Here is a 17313-nt window from a genome sequence, read left to right as displayed (position 1 = left end):
CCTTTTGTTTATGGTGGCTGTGTTGATAGAAGTGTTACAATTGTCCCTAAATTATCAACAGGTGGATTTTCTCAGTCTGCAGAGTAGCCTGTTATGGGAAGAGATGCGTGGGTTGGTTTGAGTCCTTATCATCCTTTTAGGGCATGCTTATACTTCTGGGGAGACCTGGTAGCAGCATTCCAGAATGTCGGGGGGGCTGGGGAGGGACTGTCAGGGACTGTAGTGGTATGACAATGGGTAATGGCTTTAAACTAAAAGGTTAGATACAAGGAAGAGATTGTTTGCTATGAGGGTGGTGAGGCACTGGCACAGGTTGCCCAGAGAAGCTGTGGATGCCCCATCCCTGGGGGTGCTCAAGGCCAGGCTGGGGCTGTGGGCAGCCTGGGCTGGTGGGAGGTGTCCCTGCCCATGGTAGGAGGGTGAAATTAGGTGATCTTTAAGGTCCCTTCCAACCCAAACCATGCTCTCACTCTGTGGAGCTCCATATGTTGTATAGTCAGTATTGTTAGTAACTCTCACCTCCCCCTGTAGCCTCATTCTCTGTTCAGGTAGCTTAATTCACGTGTTTTATACTAATATGTGACAAGTTCCTTGGGAATCTCAAGGCTCAAGTGTGCTCCATTAGCCATTGAAAAATGACCTTACTAGATAGACAAGCTCAGTATGATTCTTTAGTTTGTGTGGAAGGTTTTTTTGTACTCTGGAAAAAAAAACACATCATTGAGTCACAGAATGATTGAGGTTGGAAGAGACCTCTGGAGGTCAGCTGCCCAACCGCCAAACCAGGCTTCTGTGAAAACTGAATTGGAAAAGTGTCCGATTTCAGAGCTTGTTTGTCAGGTCATCCCTGTACCTTGATGTCTTAGCATCCATTAGCAAGAATCTTTTCTTGGTTAATTGTTTAATCTTCAGAGCCAGTCTGCCATTTGAAGTCCAGTGGGAGAAATCCAGAGGAAGTTTCTTCTCTTTCTAATCTTACTTTCTCTTTAAGCAAGCAAATGTCAATGTGCTTTTTTTTTTTTCAGCAGAGTAACTTGTTTTAGTTGTCCTAGAGATATGAACTTTGTGGTTTTTGTATTTTTAAGATGCAATCTTATTTCCTGTAGTTAGCTAGCCAAGATCATGTGTCAGCATGGTGTTGGCTTTGTCCCCTGCTCCCTGTATTCATTTAGGATAAAATTCACCTCTGCCTCTTTTTTTTCCATCCATTCCAGCTTCCAGGCTTGCCTCCTGTGCTGGCCTTTCCATCAGAACTCCGTGTCACTTGATTTAACTTAATTAACTAAATAAAATAGCAGAAGACAGAATTCTCTGTCAGATCAATGGGTTACATTGACTTGTTGAAGGGTCGAACAAGCAACAGAGCCTTACATCAGGGAGGGATGGGGTTATGTATCTACAAGCAGGAGAAAGGAGAGGTGGGAGTTGAGATCTCCCTTTTTGGCCTCAGGGAGTGACCATGCTGTGTTTTACAGGCACTGAATTGCTTGCAAGCCACGAGCCACGGGTGCAGAGGTGTGTAAGTTTGTATGCTGTGCCCTGGGTGTCCTTGTGTGCTCCCTTATGTCAGCCTTGGTGCTTGCCAGAGCCCCTTCTCAGTTCTTTCAGCACAGTAATCTGGCAAGCTGCTTGTGCCTTTAGAGAAGAATTAGGATTATCTTTGTCATCTGTGCTGGAACAGCTTGGTCCAGGAGTGAGCAGGGACATGCAGTAGCTGGTAGTTGGATCCAGTTGCTTGCTGTGGAGCCATAGATGGCTTCACTGTGCGTGCTTTGTCACAGTGCTGCCATCACCAAACCCAAAATTCTTCATCAATTTGTCTGCTAACAAGCCTGCTTGATAGTGGAATAAATACAGTAGGCTTCCTAGAAATCACAGTAGTATGGAACTGCTTAAAGGTGACTGATCCCTGGTAGCAGTGCTTTAATTTTTTTTAATTGTGGAGTTATTCTAGTCCTCTGGAAATTGAGAACTGACTCCATTGTTCTGCAGCTCTTTTTGCTGATATCCTTAGTTCATTATGTCAGAAGCTTTTTACTTTAGAATTGCACAAACTAAGAAATACAAATTCTTCTGTGGATAGAAATGAGGCAAAAAAAAAAGCGGTAGTATGCATTTGGGAAGACTAGGTGCTGTGACTTCACTCATTTTAAGACATCTGAGTGAGGTTGACATGCTAAAGGTAAATTGTATTGGTTTACATTTAACAGTACACCTAAAATGGATAGTTCTGTCCTTTTTTTGGGGGAAGAAAAGCAGCTGAAACACTCAGACTTGTATATGTATCCTTTAGTTCTGAGCTGAAAAATGAAATTGATTTTTCAAAAAAAAAAAACAAACAACACCAACAGAACATGCATAATCCAGCACCACCATGTGCGCTGTTATTGTGCCAGGTCTGAGACAGATGAGTTACTTGTCTGCTCTGTTTTGCAGCTACGCTGCTATTTAATTTTGCAAATGTTGGATTGAGTTGGATGAAATTAAGCCTGAGTTGTTACGGACAGTGTGCTGTTAATCTCCATTTAAAAGAGCTTCTGTTGGCTCTCCAGAGTTGAAAATAAAGTAGCAGTGTAATGTCCAAAGTCTTGAGTGAAAAGATCTGCAGCTTAGAGGAATATTGTTTCCATCACTAAAATGCCTTCTAGGTAGGAATGTTATGGTGCACCAGAGAGGCGTGCTGTTTAAAGGAAATAATTTGTTACAGATATGATCATGTCCTGATGTCGAGTTTGAGGTAGCTATTGGCTTTAGGAATCCTTGGGTTTTAACCTAATAGGTGGAATCTATCTTTGAGGAGGTGGGAAAAAAAAGTGAGATATGTAGGAATTAAGAGAATGAAGAACATGGTATGTATTACAGAGAGCAGTTAACGATCTGATTTAGAAATTGGTATTGCAGACATCTCTTTTTAGCCATTGTCCTGCTTAATCTTTTTATTTTTTTTATGTATATGTGATGAAGTTATTACTGGGGTCATCTGGAATTCCCAGTATCAAAAGGTTAATTTTAGTTACCTGTGCCGTTAGATTAACTGCTCTTAGAGAGAACATCCTTCTGAGGGAATCTGACTGCTTTACCAAATCTTAATGAGCTAGGTATCAGACCATCTCGGTGAGGCAGGCATTATACTTCACAGGGCGAGAAGCTTGGTCAGAGAGAGGTTAATTGATTTTTTTTTACCAAGGTCACAGCAGAAGTGTGTTGCTGAAACTACATTTTTCATCTCTGAAGCTTGTGCTGGAACAAGACTGTTCTTACTTCTGACATGCTAAGCTTCCCTTTCTTACTGGACTGACACTTTTTTTTTTTTCAGGCTCACTGTGTGAGAGGATTTGCAGAATAATACTTGCAGCAGTAAAATTACAACTGAAACACTGCATTAATAAAAACTTTAGAGGATAACATTGCGGCTTACTGGTCCCACAGTACAGTAGCTAGTACAAATTAAGTGCTTAAAGTAGTTGTCCATACTAGACCACAGCTGATTTTGTTCAATGTTAACAAACCTGTCCAATAAATACCCCCTTCCAACACTTCTGTTGGTTTCAGGGCTGCTGTTGTAAATAATGATCCTTCTCTTTGGGTGATAGCTGTGTTGGCATGCTGCTTGAATTGGTTATTAGCAGATGCACTCAGGGCAGTGAGCAAAAACATCTGGCATCTTGATTGTGTCTATTTTTAAAAAGTGATTGTTTGAAGTGGTCAAGTCATGTACCAAGTTTAGATGAGGTTTGAAAGTTGGGATAACACTTTGGATGACACTAAAACCAGCCAGCTTGAAATCCCTTCAGCTCAGCTGTGATAACGAATGGCTCTCTCTTTACTAGGTGGCGCACTTGGAGCGAACAGGGCATTACCTAACAGTGAAAGACAACCAAGTGGTGCAGCTGCATCCTTCCACTGTCCTTGACCATAAACCAGAGTGGGTGCTTTATAATGAGTTTGTCCTTACAACGAAGAACTACATCCGGACATGTACAGACATCAAGCCGGAGTGGTAAGCAGAACAGACCTACTGCAAAGCTTTTTTTCTTAAAGTTGTGGATATTCCTGTCACTGCTCATGAATCCAGTATTAAAATAGGCTGGGGAATGGTGATGGTATGGGCTTGGGAATTCTTGGATGACTAAATGTTTTGTGGATAGGTGTTTCTGTTCTGGGAAGCTTTGTGCAAAACTCAGATGCTTGGGCTCTGTGTGCAGTGTGTGGGGAGAGACCTTTGACTTCAGAACTGTTCTGGTAGTAAGTCAGGTGGGGGAAGCTACTTGGTGGTACTAGGTCTGGGAGTATGTCCTAGCACCCACTTGTGTATCTAAATTAAGAGGTGCCTCTCTTCTCAAGATCTAGAACCTCTCATGGCAGTAAGTGTCTGCATTTTTTGGTAAAGATCTGAGCTTCAGTACTTTCTTAAGATACGGAAGATGTGGTAATAACTGGTACAACCTGCCTTGTTGTAATATGGTTCGTCACTAGGGTGTATGTGCAGATCTCCTCTGCAGACAGTGGAGATCTGAATCCTCTCATCCATCTTGAAGGTTGTACTGTAAAGTTGTAAACTTGGGGGATATGGGAGGCATTTCAGCTGTTGTTGAAATTTGCATAGAAAGAGTTTAAAGATTTCTAAGTCAGAAAATACAACATATAGGACATTTTCCTTAGTGTTTAAATGGAAAATATGGGCTTAAATCCTTCCTCAGAAATCTTTCTGAACAAGCACAGTAAAGCCCAAAGCAGAATCATATAACCTTTCTTGGTTGAGTTTTTAAGCTTGAAAGATTTAAGAATGAACTTTTAGTCTTGCGCAAACTGATAGTTAGGTGGGCTTCTGTAACTTCTGGACTTCGGCATTAGCAACAGGTCTGACTGCATGGGCTGTTATGGTATGTACCGGAGCAGCAGTGTGGTCTGTAAGGGACATGGCTGAACAGGAGAATCTCGTTAGACTTAAGCGTGTGGTCTTTTTGCTGTGGTCTTGGGCACAGGATGAAATTTAAACTGAAATTTAAATGTGTGTGTGCATGTGTTTAAATTTTCATTAGCCTCTGAAATGCAAGACAGGCTAAAAACAAAGGATAATCTTTGTTTCAGTAGTGGAGTTTATATAGGATGCATCCTAAAGTTGGAGTACTAGTAACAAACTTTTCCTCTTTTGGCAGGCTGGTGAAAATTGCCCCTCAATATTATGACATGAGCAATTTTCCACAGTGTGAAGCAAAGAGACAGTTGGATCGCATCATTGCCAAACTTCAGTCCAAGGAATACTCACAGTACTGAATTTATGCTTTGAACTGAAGTTATTCAGAGGACAGCTTTAAAAGATGAATGGATTCAAAGTTCAAGTTGTGCTCTTCACTTTGGTTCAATAATGGCCTTTTATTTGAAAGCTTTTTAATTTTTCTTTACAGTAAATATTCCATTCTGATTTCATAAATTAAACATTTATGCCTCCCTTTTGTGTTGACACTGTAGCTCATACTGGAAAAGCTGATCAATGTTTTGCAGTTTATTGAAAGTAGTTCTATATATAACAATGTTATAAGCATTTCTTTAGAAATGGTTGAAAATGCTTCTAAAAATGTGATTATCGACCATGGTATGCATGATCGTTGTAATTGTTGACATTCCTTTTAGAAGTTGTGAAATGTTACAACTTGTGCTTATGTAGACACAATCTTCGGCTTCAGTACAAAGGTACTGACTTCAATAAAGTCTATTTATACTAATTTTGTGCCACAGTATGTGTCAGTATTTTGATTGTTTGGGTGAAGATGTGAGAAACTGTGTAGTCTCCTGTTAAACTGGTGTCTTACTGACACAGCAGTAGTTTAATGTTAAAAAGCACAGATGCTTCCACAGCAGGATTGTGGTGACATCAATATAATACATACAGTACTAATTCCTTGCAAATTTCTTTTAAGTTATGTAGGGAAACTTTTAAAAAATGAAATGGCATGCAGACTTCGGAGGATGCTTTCTTCAGGCGTATTCCTGCATGTTTCCTGGGCAGAACTGTAGTAATATGTCCTGTAGAGGGAAGTGTCGGTGGCCAGTTCAACTCGCCCTGCTGGGCAGTGTTGGGCTGCAGTTTGATTGACACAAATAATCCCATAAGCCATACTGCAGGTCAAATTAAATCTCACTCTTGTCATTTTATAGTGATTTTTAGTGAAATACAACTTGACAGCATTTTCAAGATGGGATAGTAATTTGATGTGGAAATTTTAGTAGGATTCTTTTTCCTGAAGTGCAATTTATGTGGTGGGGAGTGGAGAAGTTTTGATTATTTTTTAGCAATGAAAACGGTATTGTGAAGCGAAATGTCTGAAGATGACAATAAGTGAATTTATAACACATGGTGGGATTTCTGGAGTGTAGGGGGGGATTTCTCCCACCAGAGGAGCTGTGAGATGGGCCTGTGCTCCTTGGTGGGCTCTCCTGCTCCATGCAGTAATCTCCAGCAGGAAGAAGGAGGTAGGTGGCAGCCTTCATAAAATGTTGAGCTCAAGTTTCGAGTTATTTAAAATATAGGTAGCCTGAACTTTGATTTTTAAATTTGTAAAACAAATTCACAGTATAGAAATTCAACAAAGCTCTGCTCTAGCAAGAAGTCTCACGTTCAGTGTGTGGGGTTTCATAACCATTTGCTTGTCCTCCTTCTCATGAGGGAAGCAGAACACTGAGCAGTGGCTGTTCCCGCATAAGGACGTCTAGGATTTATGCACAGCCTTCAGCTAAATGGTGTAGAGCCACCTTCTGTGCAACTTTTCCCAGGCATTGCAAGGCCCACGAGTGCCGCCAGTTCCCAGCATGAAGTCCCGCGAGGACCCCAGAACCAGCTGGCGCGAATCACAGTCACTTTGGTACTGGCGAGCTGGGGAGCAGATGGCTGCGGCCGTGAGTGGAACTTGACAGTGGAGGGACTCTGACCCGTCCTCTTCTGTTATTTTTATAATTGTCAAACCAACAGACCCGGCCTGGGCAGTGACAGCCGAGCTGGGATCTCTCTCCTCTACATCTTGACTACCAGGAATACAAACACTGTGGGCCAGACCAATGCCCTCTGACAGCTGTGCCCCCTGTCACCCTCCAATTAAGTTGGTGACACCTGCGCAGGCCACCCACAGGTGTCACTGGCCTGACTGGAGGGCTGTTGGGTTGTGCAGCTGTCAGCAGGGACAGGAGAGGCCGAGTCCTCTCTTCCCTCATGGTGGAGGGAATGTGTGCCATGGGCAGCAGCTCGGCTCCTGGGGGCCTGCTGGGGTCTGCTGTGTGAGAAGATGCTGAAGCTCAAGCACCTCGGGCATCTGGTGGATGTGGTGCTCATGGATGTGGACACTTGTGTCACTGTGATCCCATGGGAAATGCTGCTGTTAGTGAGGGACTGATGGGGGCAGCTCCTTCACAGACAGCTCCGACTATGTGGTGAAGAATGGCTCTGAGGTTGGGGCGTCCTGGTACAGGCATTGTGCAACCTGGTTTTACTACACAGTGCTCATCTGTAACAACTGAGGGTATTCGTGGGGTTAGGGCAGTGGGAGACCTGCTTAAATCTATAGGCACCACTGAGTTACTGCAAATTTCACTTCAGTTAGTAGTTCTAGAGCCATAGAGCATGTGGGATGGGAACAACTGAACTACGGTAATACCTTCTATGAAGGAGTAATGGTAGGGGTGGCGTGACTTGTTAGACATCTTCTAGATCCTACAGGGAAGAAGTGTCAGGGACTCTCAGCTGCAGTTCTCCTAGGGATGCAACATCTGCATGCAGAATTACTTGGTTTGGAGCATACTCCTGTTTTTTCATAAGCATTTTGAAAGCTTTAAAAAAAAAAAAAAGCCCATTTTTCTGATAGAAAAACTGTCAAAAACAGTTTCCCAGAGACAGAAAAGGAGACTAAGAAAGAGAGCCATTAATTGGGGTGCTTCATCTATGAGCATATTCAAGTCACCGTGTGCTTTGTTGAACAACTCGTACTCATCATAGCTTTGATTTTGGCTGCTTGTACTGCAGATTGCAGTAAACAGGAAAATAGCTGGAAATCACAAAACAGAGGAGTTAGCCAATGTTAGGCAGAAATTAAGGTTCCCATGCTTTTTTTTTTGTGTGTGTGAAATGACAGAGATAAAATAATTCTAATCCTGTTTTTTTCCCCTTTAAACTAACAGTAGCACTCAAACTGTTCACCATCGTTTGCTCAGAATGGGCCAGGTCTATTCTAGGAAGCGTCAGTGAATGATGGTGAAGACGCTCTCTTTCTGCTGCCAACAAAGTGAGGGATTCTGAATAACCTCTGGTTTAATACCAGCTGCACCTGACCAGCTTCAGCTGCTTGCTCTTCTGCTGTGTTTCTTGTCTTATGAATTTCTTGTAATTTGCTTCAGAGTACTGAGAGCACTGGCTAGGGTGGCAGCGTGTTTCACAGTAATGAATAACTGCTCCGTTAGGATTAGCACATTATCTGCTTTGGAACAATCTAAAAGGAAAAACAATGCTTTCTTTATTTACACTGACTTTATTTTATTTGCCATAGGAATTGTTTGTATTTTTTTTGGAAATGCATGGATTGTATAAATTGAACTATATTGCAGGACTTTCAAAACGATGTAATGGATTAGATAGGAAGATAATACTAAGTGAAAGCGTATATATATATATATATATATTTTTTTTAAAGAGGAAGGTCTTTCATCTTAATACAACAACTCAAAGCAGTGAAGGGCTAATACTGATGTGAGGTAGCATGTTTAGGTTTGTTGGGTACAGAAGTAGTTGCTGATGGCTCAGTACGTAATGTATTAGATATGTCACAGTAATGTTGAGACGTACAGAAGTGACCACTTATGCTGTGTTTGTGTTCCTAGGGATTTTCTAGATTTATTTTTTATTTTTTGGTCAGAGATGGGAATAAATGGTAAGCTCTTGCTTCACTATGTCTTCATGTTAAAAACCAACCAAACAACAAGCTGATCTTTTACTCTTGATACATACACAAACTTTTGTCATTTACACAAACACAAAATACACACAAAAAGGTCCTATTTGCAGTCGTACAAATGCATGCACTTGTTGTACATGGATCCATCTACCAAAGTTAAGGTGCTGTTGGAATTGGGCAGTTTATGTGGGAAGGGTGCTGTGATGGTCTGGTCAGCTGAGAGGGGCAGGGCAATACCACAATTTCTGATTTTCTCCCTTTTTGGATGAAGGCTTTGTGAAACCAACACAGCGTTGGTTTGTGGTGTGTTGTTTTCCTTCTGCCAAGCTGCACAATGCATATTGGAAACTGCCTGTTGGAAACCCCTCAATATTTGTCATGCAAAATGCAGGTTGAACCAAAAATGCTGAAGTTAGCTTTCACTATGTCATTTAAGAAGATACTTTAACAAGAGTTAAAGGGCAAGTAGTTTTCCTACCATCCAGCCAAGCTATAATTACTGATTTGTAATCAGACTGCTATAATTTCCCTCATTTTCTGACGATTTAGCAATAAAAAGCCACACCACACCATGATATTAGGAAGCAGAGAGTTACATTCTGAACTGCACATATTTATTCACTTACTGTAATTTATTAGGAATAGCCATTTATTTTGGCTTTAGAACAGCCAGAGGCTTAATAATAAACATCTTTTCCTATTAGGTATGACCTTGTATCAGTACCCTGCTGAACTTTTAAAATCATTTAATTTGGGGACCACGTATGTGACAAGATTTATGTGAAGCACAGAGGGAAAATGATCGACTTGGTCAACCTGCTGTATTTTTCTCCTCGTACATCTTACACTGGTGGCATTCTTATTTGATATTCATCCTGGAACTGTTCTAATACAAAGCTGGGTGTTGGTCCCTTGAAATACAAACTTCTCCTGTTTCTGATCCTGAGGTGAGCAGCTTTAAAACGGGATTAACCATTATACGAGAGCATTTTCCCCTCTTTTCAGTTTTCCTTTCACAAATGATGAGCTTGGATGGCCTCTAATTTGCCCTGATGCATTTGAGATAAGTGGTTGGCATCAAGGAGATGCCAGCTTCCAGTATCAGGGGATTAAACTATAGATGCTGACAGACATAAAATACCATTCCTATAGCAGCAGCGATAGCTTGCTTCTGATGATTTGAGATGTTCTAATTCTGCAGTTTCAACTAAGATATGGTAGTTTCTCAAAACCAGCATTGGACAGATGATAAAATCACTTTCATTTGTGTACATCTTGGCTCTGAGTGACTCTTCAAGCTTTTTCCAGCTATGAAAACTATGCAGTTGTGTTGTATGGAGACATAAAACATAACACAAATTAATTTTGATAATAAATATTTCCTGTGGCTCTAAACACTTTATTTTAGGGTTGATCTTATTCTTTAGCTCGAGTAGGCTCTTGCCTTCCATTTGATTTCGGTGTTTATTTTGTAAGCACAACACATTAATGTTCCCAGCCTCATTGCTTCCAGCAGCATAAACAATAAGCACTTAAAGCACCCAGCACTTGCCAGCCTTCGTGGAGTGGAGGGCTGCTGGTGGACCTATTTCCTGACTGCTTTGTCTCTTTAAATGTTCAGCCATGTGGTGAAACTGCTGCTGCTTGTATTAAAAGCCAATTTTACCCTCAAAAATAGCAGCCTTTTCAGCTTCGTGAGGATGCTGTTTCTTACTATCAAAATTCACGTCTGATTTTAAGGATTTACAAACTAAGCTCAACTGTTCAAACGTTAGAATGGTATATTTGAAGTGGTTTCATTTTGCATGTTGAATAGCAGGTAATCGATAAGCCCTTTATTGGGACAGGGATAGTACTTAAAAAATAAATGAATGCACTCTGAACCTTTTGTGAAAGGCTCACAATGTGTACAGTGGCAGAAGGTTAAAAGCAGCGAGATTCACAAGATGTTTCTCGGAGCAGCCAGCTCTCCAGAAGGATATTGACAGCTTTGTTCCAATGAGCTATCGGGTTATGCAATATAATGGAAGTAAACTTAAATTACTGCTACTTTAAAATACTTTAGGAATCATTTAAGAGCAGATAAAGATTGGCAAGAATTTAAAATTCCAGCCTTACTGCTCAAAATCTGCGTCCTGTTTGTTGAAAACAGGAACTTCATTTTCAATCAATTTATGGACAAAAACAGCTTCTCCCTATAAGCAAACTACAGTTAAAGAAAAGTCTATAAAGGGAATGAAAACAAGAACATTAGAAAATTTATTTCATTACGGACGTTAGATCAGGATGGGGTATTTGGTTTTGCTCTAAAGCTCCTTGTTGGTCTCACTGCTTTGTAAATCCACGAGCTCCAGTCAAACATCAGCTGTGTGTTGTCTGCTGTGGTCACCCATTAGGTTAAACGGGAAGGTGCTGGTAGAGCTGGGGTTTTCTGCTGCCTAGAGAAATCCCGTTTATTTCTGGAGGGGAATTACGGAAAGAAAAGAGAATAGGGAATTATTTCATTATATGAAATGGTAACAGCTTACTTCGTAATCCTTTTCATAATCATATTGTTCCTTACACAATAATTTATTGCAAGGAATACATTTTTGGAAGTAAAGCTTAAGAATCCACTGGTTTTTTTTTTTTTTTTTGAATGTTTACTGGCTTGGTATGAAATGAATGTTTAGATCTCTCATTAGGTACAGGGAGGTTTTGTGAACTCAATCACATATTTAGCAGCATCGAACAAAAAAAAATCAGATAATAAAACCCAGCTTTATCAGTGCTGGGCTGTCTGGGCTCAGAACAGGACTTCAGAAATTAGCAACAAAGTAGGCAGCAAATCTCTGTTCTCATGGCTTCCTAAACTTTGATTAAAAAAAAATAAATTGCCGAGAACTTCTAATTGCCTTTCATTGCATTCACTTTAGGCTGCTTTAAGAAAAAATGATGAGGCTTCCCCTTGATTTTGGGCGCCGTGCAACAGAAGGGACGTGCTTGTAGGCTGAAATACAGCGCCTGGAACAAAATGCCTACCTGGCTTAGGGGAGGTTTTCTCTTAGTGAGGTTTGCTTTTATTAATTGGGTCAAGCAGAATGATGTCACCAATGAAATCCAAAGTTAATGATCTGTCAAATCCCTTTGAAATGTCTATCAATTATTTCTGAGGGTTTGCTGCCTCTTTGTGGTATTTCTTGTGCAAAAATGGAGTCCTGTATTGATCAAAGCCTTTCTTGGGACCGTGCACAAGCCAGTTAAATGAAATTTCCCTGCGTTGTGCAGTGCGTGGCTGGGAGTCTGTTGTCTTCCCTCCTCCGCGTTCATCCCCACAGCATGCCGTGCCCAGCGCCAAACAGCCCAACCTTGTTCTGAATGTCTGTGACAAATTTTGGGAGGCTGAGGTGCTCTGAGGTGCTCCTGCTTTGTCAACAGGCTTTGAGTAAAGGACAGTGAAGCCTCTTATCTTCTTCGTTATCTGAGTGAAGACGAGACCTCATCGTTCCTCTCAATACATTAATTCCTAGATGGCAGCTGCACCACTCAGGTTATTCTGTGAAATCGTGGCGAATCTCCTCTATTTATATCACTCAGTATTTTGCTAGTGACTGGAACGTATCCGGGAACAGGAAGAATATCCATGGGCTTTTTCTGAGATGTAAAGATATTTATATTAGAGGCAGACTCGTGACAGACCAACCATCTTGATTCCTGCTAATCTGGATTATTCTAGGATTTTTCTCCCTTTTCATCAGTTACTTCATACAGTTACTACGTGACATCAAATACTTCATATAGTAACTAATTGCAGGAATGCTATTTGGGGGAAATTATGATCAGATAGGGCTTTATTTACATTGTTAATTGACGGTAAAAGACTACCACAAGTTGTGAACTGCCTCTGAAGTTCATGCCTGCCTCCATCTGAAGGGCACGTATTCGCTTGGTTGTTATTTATAATTTTGGGGGTATTGAACTGATGAAGATTACTCATGTCGAAAAGCTGCTGGAAGGCCTGCACTAGGAATTAAATTATCATAGTGGCTTCATTTTGTTAGCACTCTCATTGAAAATATCTTGCTTGCAGGACAATCAAACTCATCAGTGCGCTGCTCTTCCACTTCAGCAGACAAAGTTTTAATCAGTGGCACACTTGATCTTGCAGAATTCAAGGAAAATAATTTCCTGCGTTTTTGGGATGAGCAAAAATTTTATGTAATCTAGCTTTTAAACTACTGGAAGATTTTTTTTTATTATTATTATTCTTTTTGTTTCTTTTTTGAATAATCAGCTTTACTTTATTCAGCTGCCTGTTTCGTGTAACTTCAATTATCAAGATGACCCAATGCTTAGACGGGATTAGCTCATGGATGAAGAGCGAGCAACTGAATCTAATCTCAAGCAAGGCAGATAAAAGACTGATAGTGAGATCAAAACATTTTGAAACGTAGTTTTCTATGAGGTTGTATATTTGCTACTGGTCACTGCGTTTGATGGCTTTAGAGAACCCTGTTACTCATTTGTGATGGTCCCATGCAGCACTTACAAAAAGTACTTTTCTACTGTCTTTTTTTTCCCTTGGAGATGCCCTCCTATCTCTGTGGTCAGTTATCTAGCTTTAGTTATCTCTCTATCTTTTGTGTGTATGCAACCTTCACCATTTCACAAACTTATAGAGAAAAAAAAATGTTAAATTGCAGGTCTTGGTCTTTATCTTCAAGACACTTAGCAGCCTGGACTTGGCCCTGGGGTGATGACCGTGAGGGAGCCAGGGCTTGTGTCTTTGGTGTTTTGGTTTTGTAAGCACTCAGGGGCAAGTATAAAACCACAGAACAAACCAGAGAAGTCATAATTGTCTAGAATCTCACCACCTTTTGTTTTCATTGCAGTGAGTATTTTTTCAAGCACTTCTTGTGTTGTACAGCAAGAACACCAACACAATTCTGGTTTGGTGACAGAAAGAATGAGCAGATGTTAGTCACCTCGTTTAGCGCACTATTTTAAAGTCTTCAGATATAACAGTGATATACACAATCTTAAGAAGCATATTGGACACAGCAGCACTTGATAAATCTCCGTACCACCATTCAGCGCCACTGAGTGGAAAGCAGCCATTTGCTGTGTTTCAATCAATGGCTTTTGATTTTAAGGCATTCCTCTCTCCACTTTCAGTCACTCTCGGCAGAACCTTGTACTCTTTGAATGGTGGCATGTGATTGAAGCTTGAGAGCACGATTCTGAAATACTTCAGAAAAGTTTTATTTTGATTAATCTTAATCTGTTATGATAATACTGGAAAATCTGCATGCTGTGGCTGAAGTTGATGATTCCAACGTGTGAAGCTGTTCTGGGAACTCTGGGTCCCTGAGCTGGCTTGGCACTGGGCTGTTTTGCCCTGTGAAGGTGAAGAAAAAAAAAAAAGCCTTGATTTTAGCTAGAATACTGTGGGAAGACAATGAAAAAACACAAAGCACTGAGGTTTACAAAGGGACTATGCTTGCTGTTATTGCATCCACCAGTGGTATCCTCAGTTATGTCCAATTTTACATTTTTGTGTGATAGACAGCAGTCATCTCAAAGTTAAATAGGAACCTAAACATTCTGGGGTCTCCACTTAACGCTGCTGTTAAGTAGGTTTTGCTCCTCCGGGGCTAAATGCTTTTATAAACATTGTTTAACAACGTTGCTTGACTTTTCCAAGGGTCTGGTACTTAAACTGTTGATCTCCTCAAACATTAAAAGGACATAATACCTAGCTCCAGAGGTGTTCATAAAGCAAAATGAAATCATTTGATGGAAGGTGCTAAGGAAGCTTTAAAGTATTAGCCTAATAGAAAACCTATCAGTGGACTTTTAAAGCCTTTCCTCTTCAATTTTTATGGACTCTCTTAATTGACTTTAAAAAGCTTTTATTGCGCTTATGAACAGGCTAAGTGGAAATATTCTTTTATTCATCTGCAAATAAGATACAGGACAGCTGCTAACTTTATTTTAGAATATCCGGTATTATTAGGCTTTTGCCCTGTGAGAAGATTTTCAACTAATGAAATCGAGTAAGGTCAGGAATAAAAAAACTTGCACGTATCTTTCAATGCCGAAAATTTGTAAAATAAATAAATAAATAAAATAATAATAAAGTGAGAATGGTGGGTAAAAGAATGGTACCTATAAATCTTCTTGAAGTATTTTTGATCACCAGCTTTTAAAATAGTGAGGACCACAGCGCTCAGTTTAAATGCTCTGCTGATTATTGGAGGGATGCAACTGCATACACAAAACGAACAGGCACAGAATATCGCTTTGTGCCGTGGGACCTTAGTCTAGAAGCAATAAGTAGGTTGAATCCTGATCTCCTTGGGACTGTTCTGATACAAATCTATTTACATGGAACATGTAAGTTGAGGAGGAACGTCCTTTCTATCTCAAATTCTCCATGCAGTTCTCAAACCGAAGACCCTTGGAAGCCTTCCTTCTCGGCGAAGTTCTGAAGAGATGACTGCACGTTCAGAAAAGTGCCTTCAGGATGCTCTGGCTTTTGCCTGCAGCGTTATGGCACGCTTAATCTTTGCAGGGTCCCTCCCCAGACTTGGCACTTGGAGGCACCACATCCATTATGGGTCCAAAGAGCAGTCTCTGTCCTTGGTGTTGCCTCTGCACCAACCTCAGGGGAACGAGGACGTGCTGTCTGTGGGATGACAGCACCAGGCTCAGATTGAAGGTTGCACCCTGATCCACCTGATTCCCATACCAGGCAGACTTTGCAGGTTAAAAAAAATATATATATATCTAGATTATGTAACAGATCTTGAAAGAATTTAGAGCTTTAAGCTGAAATTGCACAAGCAAAGAGTGAACAAAGCGAAATTTTAGACAGTATTTAACAAGAAGGCTTTCTAGCTGCTTTGCTGTTTTTTACCTGAAACTACTCAGGCACATCCTACCTGCAGGTTTCACAGACTTATGCTGTGTGTGTTGCTGGAAAGACTGGACTAATTTTCACCATTTCACCTGCACCATGCCTCTGTTTCAGCACAGATGGAGAATTAATGGTTATCATGAGGTTACTTTTGTTATTCAAACATTTGCTCATTCCTCCACCCATCATCAATCCATTCGTTCAAGACCCTTACACCACTTTATTCCATTTTATTTCTGCTTCATTCCTTCCTGCCCACAGGACTGAGTACAACTCAGTATCTTCCCACACAAACTTGATAGCACGGTGCTTCTACCAGACTCTTTCCTCCACAAATTTGGGGAACTTCACCATCACACTGGCTGTCACTGATGGCCAATTAACAGTTAAAATTTAGATGCTTTTCTCTTTGTTGTTTTTAACAGTGATAAAAAATCCAAGTCAAAATGTTAAATAATGTGTCTGCTGCTCTTAAGGAAACCCATTTTACTGGCTGCTGTCCTGCTGCTTCCACTGTCTTCTGATGGAGGTGGAGGAAAATGGAGGAGGCGATTATACTGCTTCATTCACTGGATGAGGTGCTCATGTGGGCAGCTTGGGGCAGAGATACTGGATCTGATATTTTAGTGAAATGTTGCTGCTTAGGGGTTCTGTTATCTCACTTCTGCTTTGCTCACATGTTGAAGCACAAGCCTGTCCACCTACCTGAATGAAACATTAAAAAAAAAGACACGCTGAAGAGAACCTGGGGTAGAGTTCTGAGCAGTCTGTAGTTTCAGGGAGAGACTACAGCTACATTTCCACCAGATCACTAATCCATTGGATCCATGGGTGATCTGTTAGATAACCATGCAGTTAACCTTAACCTCCTACTGGTGATGTTCCTGCAGGGACAACTCTGATGAACTTCAAAGGAAGAGACTCTGGGATACAGCAACTGGTTAACAGCAGGCTGAGGAACAACATTGGAAGGGAATGGAGAGGAAAAGCCCCAAACCTTTAAAAACCCAGAGTCTTTTTTAAAGGCTTTTAATGAATGCTGTATTGGAGGGGCAGGAGTATGTCACTGGAGGAAGGATCGTAAATGCCACCTCCTGAAGTATATAGATATATTTTTGGCTAATATGTGATCTATCTATGTCCCACCAAACATGACAATAAAAGAACAACAGTAAAAACCAAAGGAAAAAAAATCAAATCTTCAAAACCTGAAGAAAGATCTTCAGTTCAAACTGTGCAATTCTAGAGAACAGATTCAGGCTGGAACACACGGAGATGATATGAAGACGAAGCACGCAATGTAAAGTTGCTTAAAATTTTAGAAGCTTTTTTTTTTTTGATGACTGATCCCTCAGAGGGATGAGAAGGAAACAATTTGAGAAGGATCGTGAAAGGAATTTTACTGGAAGGTTGAAATAAACTCCTAACCCACATGAAGCTTTGTGGGCCACTGAGGAGCAGCCTTAGTAGGTTGGA

The 17313-nt window shown here is 40.7% G+C and overlaps 1 protein-coding gene across 1 annotated transcript in view; it reads left to right on the top strand.

Annotated features, from left to right (window-relative positions):
• The window catches only part of DHX15 (DEAH-box helicase 15), a 45650-nt gene extending 39924 nt beyond the window's left edge, over window positions 1–5726 (top strand). Inside the window, exons 13-14 of the mRNA XM_068680036.1 lie at window positions 3831–4000; window positions 5160–5726. Coding sequence (XP_068536137.1) covers window positions 3831–4000; window positions 5160–5277 — 288 coding nt within the window. The 3' untranslated portion in view covers window positions 5278–5726. The remainder of the gene's footprint in view (window positions 1–3830; window positions 4001–5159) is intronic.
• The last annotated feature ends 11587 nt before the right edge of the window (window positions 5727–17313 follow it).

The sequence above is a fragment of the Anas acuta genome, chromosome 4 (genome assembly GCF_963932015.1).
Source record: "Anas acuta chromosome 4, bAnaAcu1.1, whole genome shotgun sequence".
NCBI classification, from domain to species: Eukaryota; Metazoa; Chordata; class Aves; order Anseriformes; family Anatidae; genus Anas; species Anas acuta.
The sequence above is the reverse complement of the archived record's forward strand: the minus strand, read 5'-3'. Positions and strand labels throughout refer to the sequence as shown.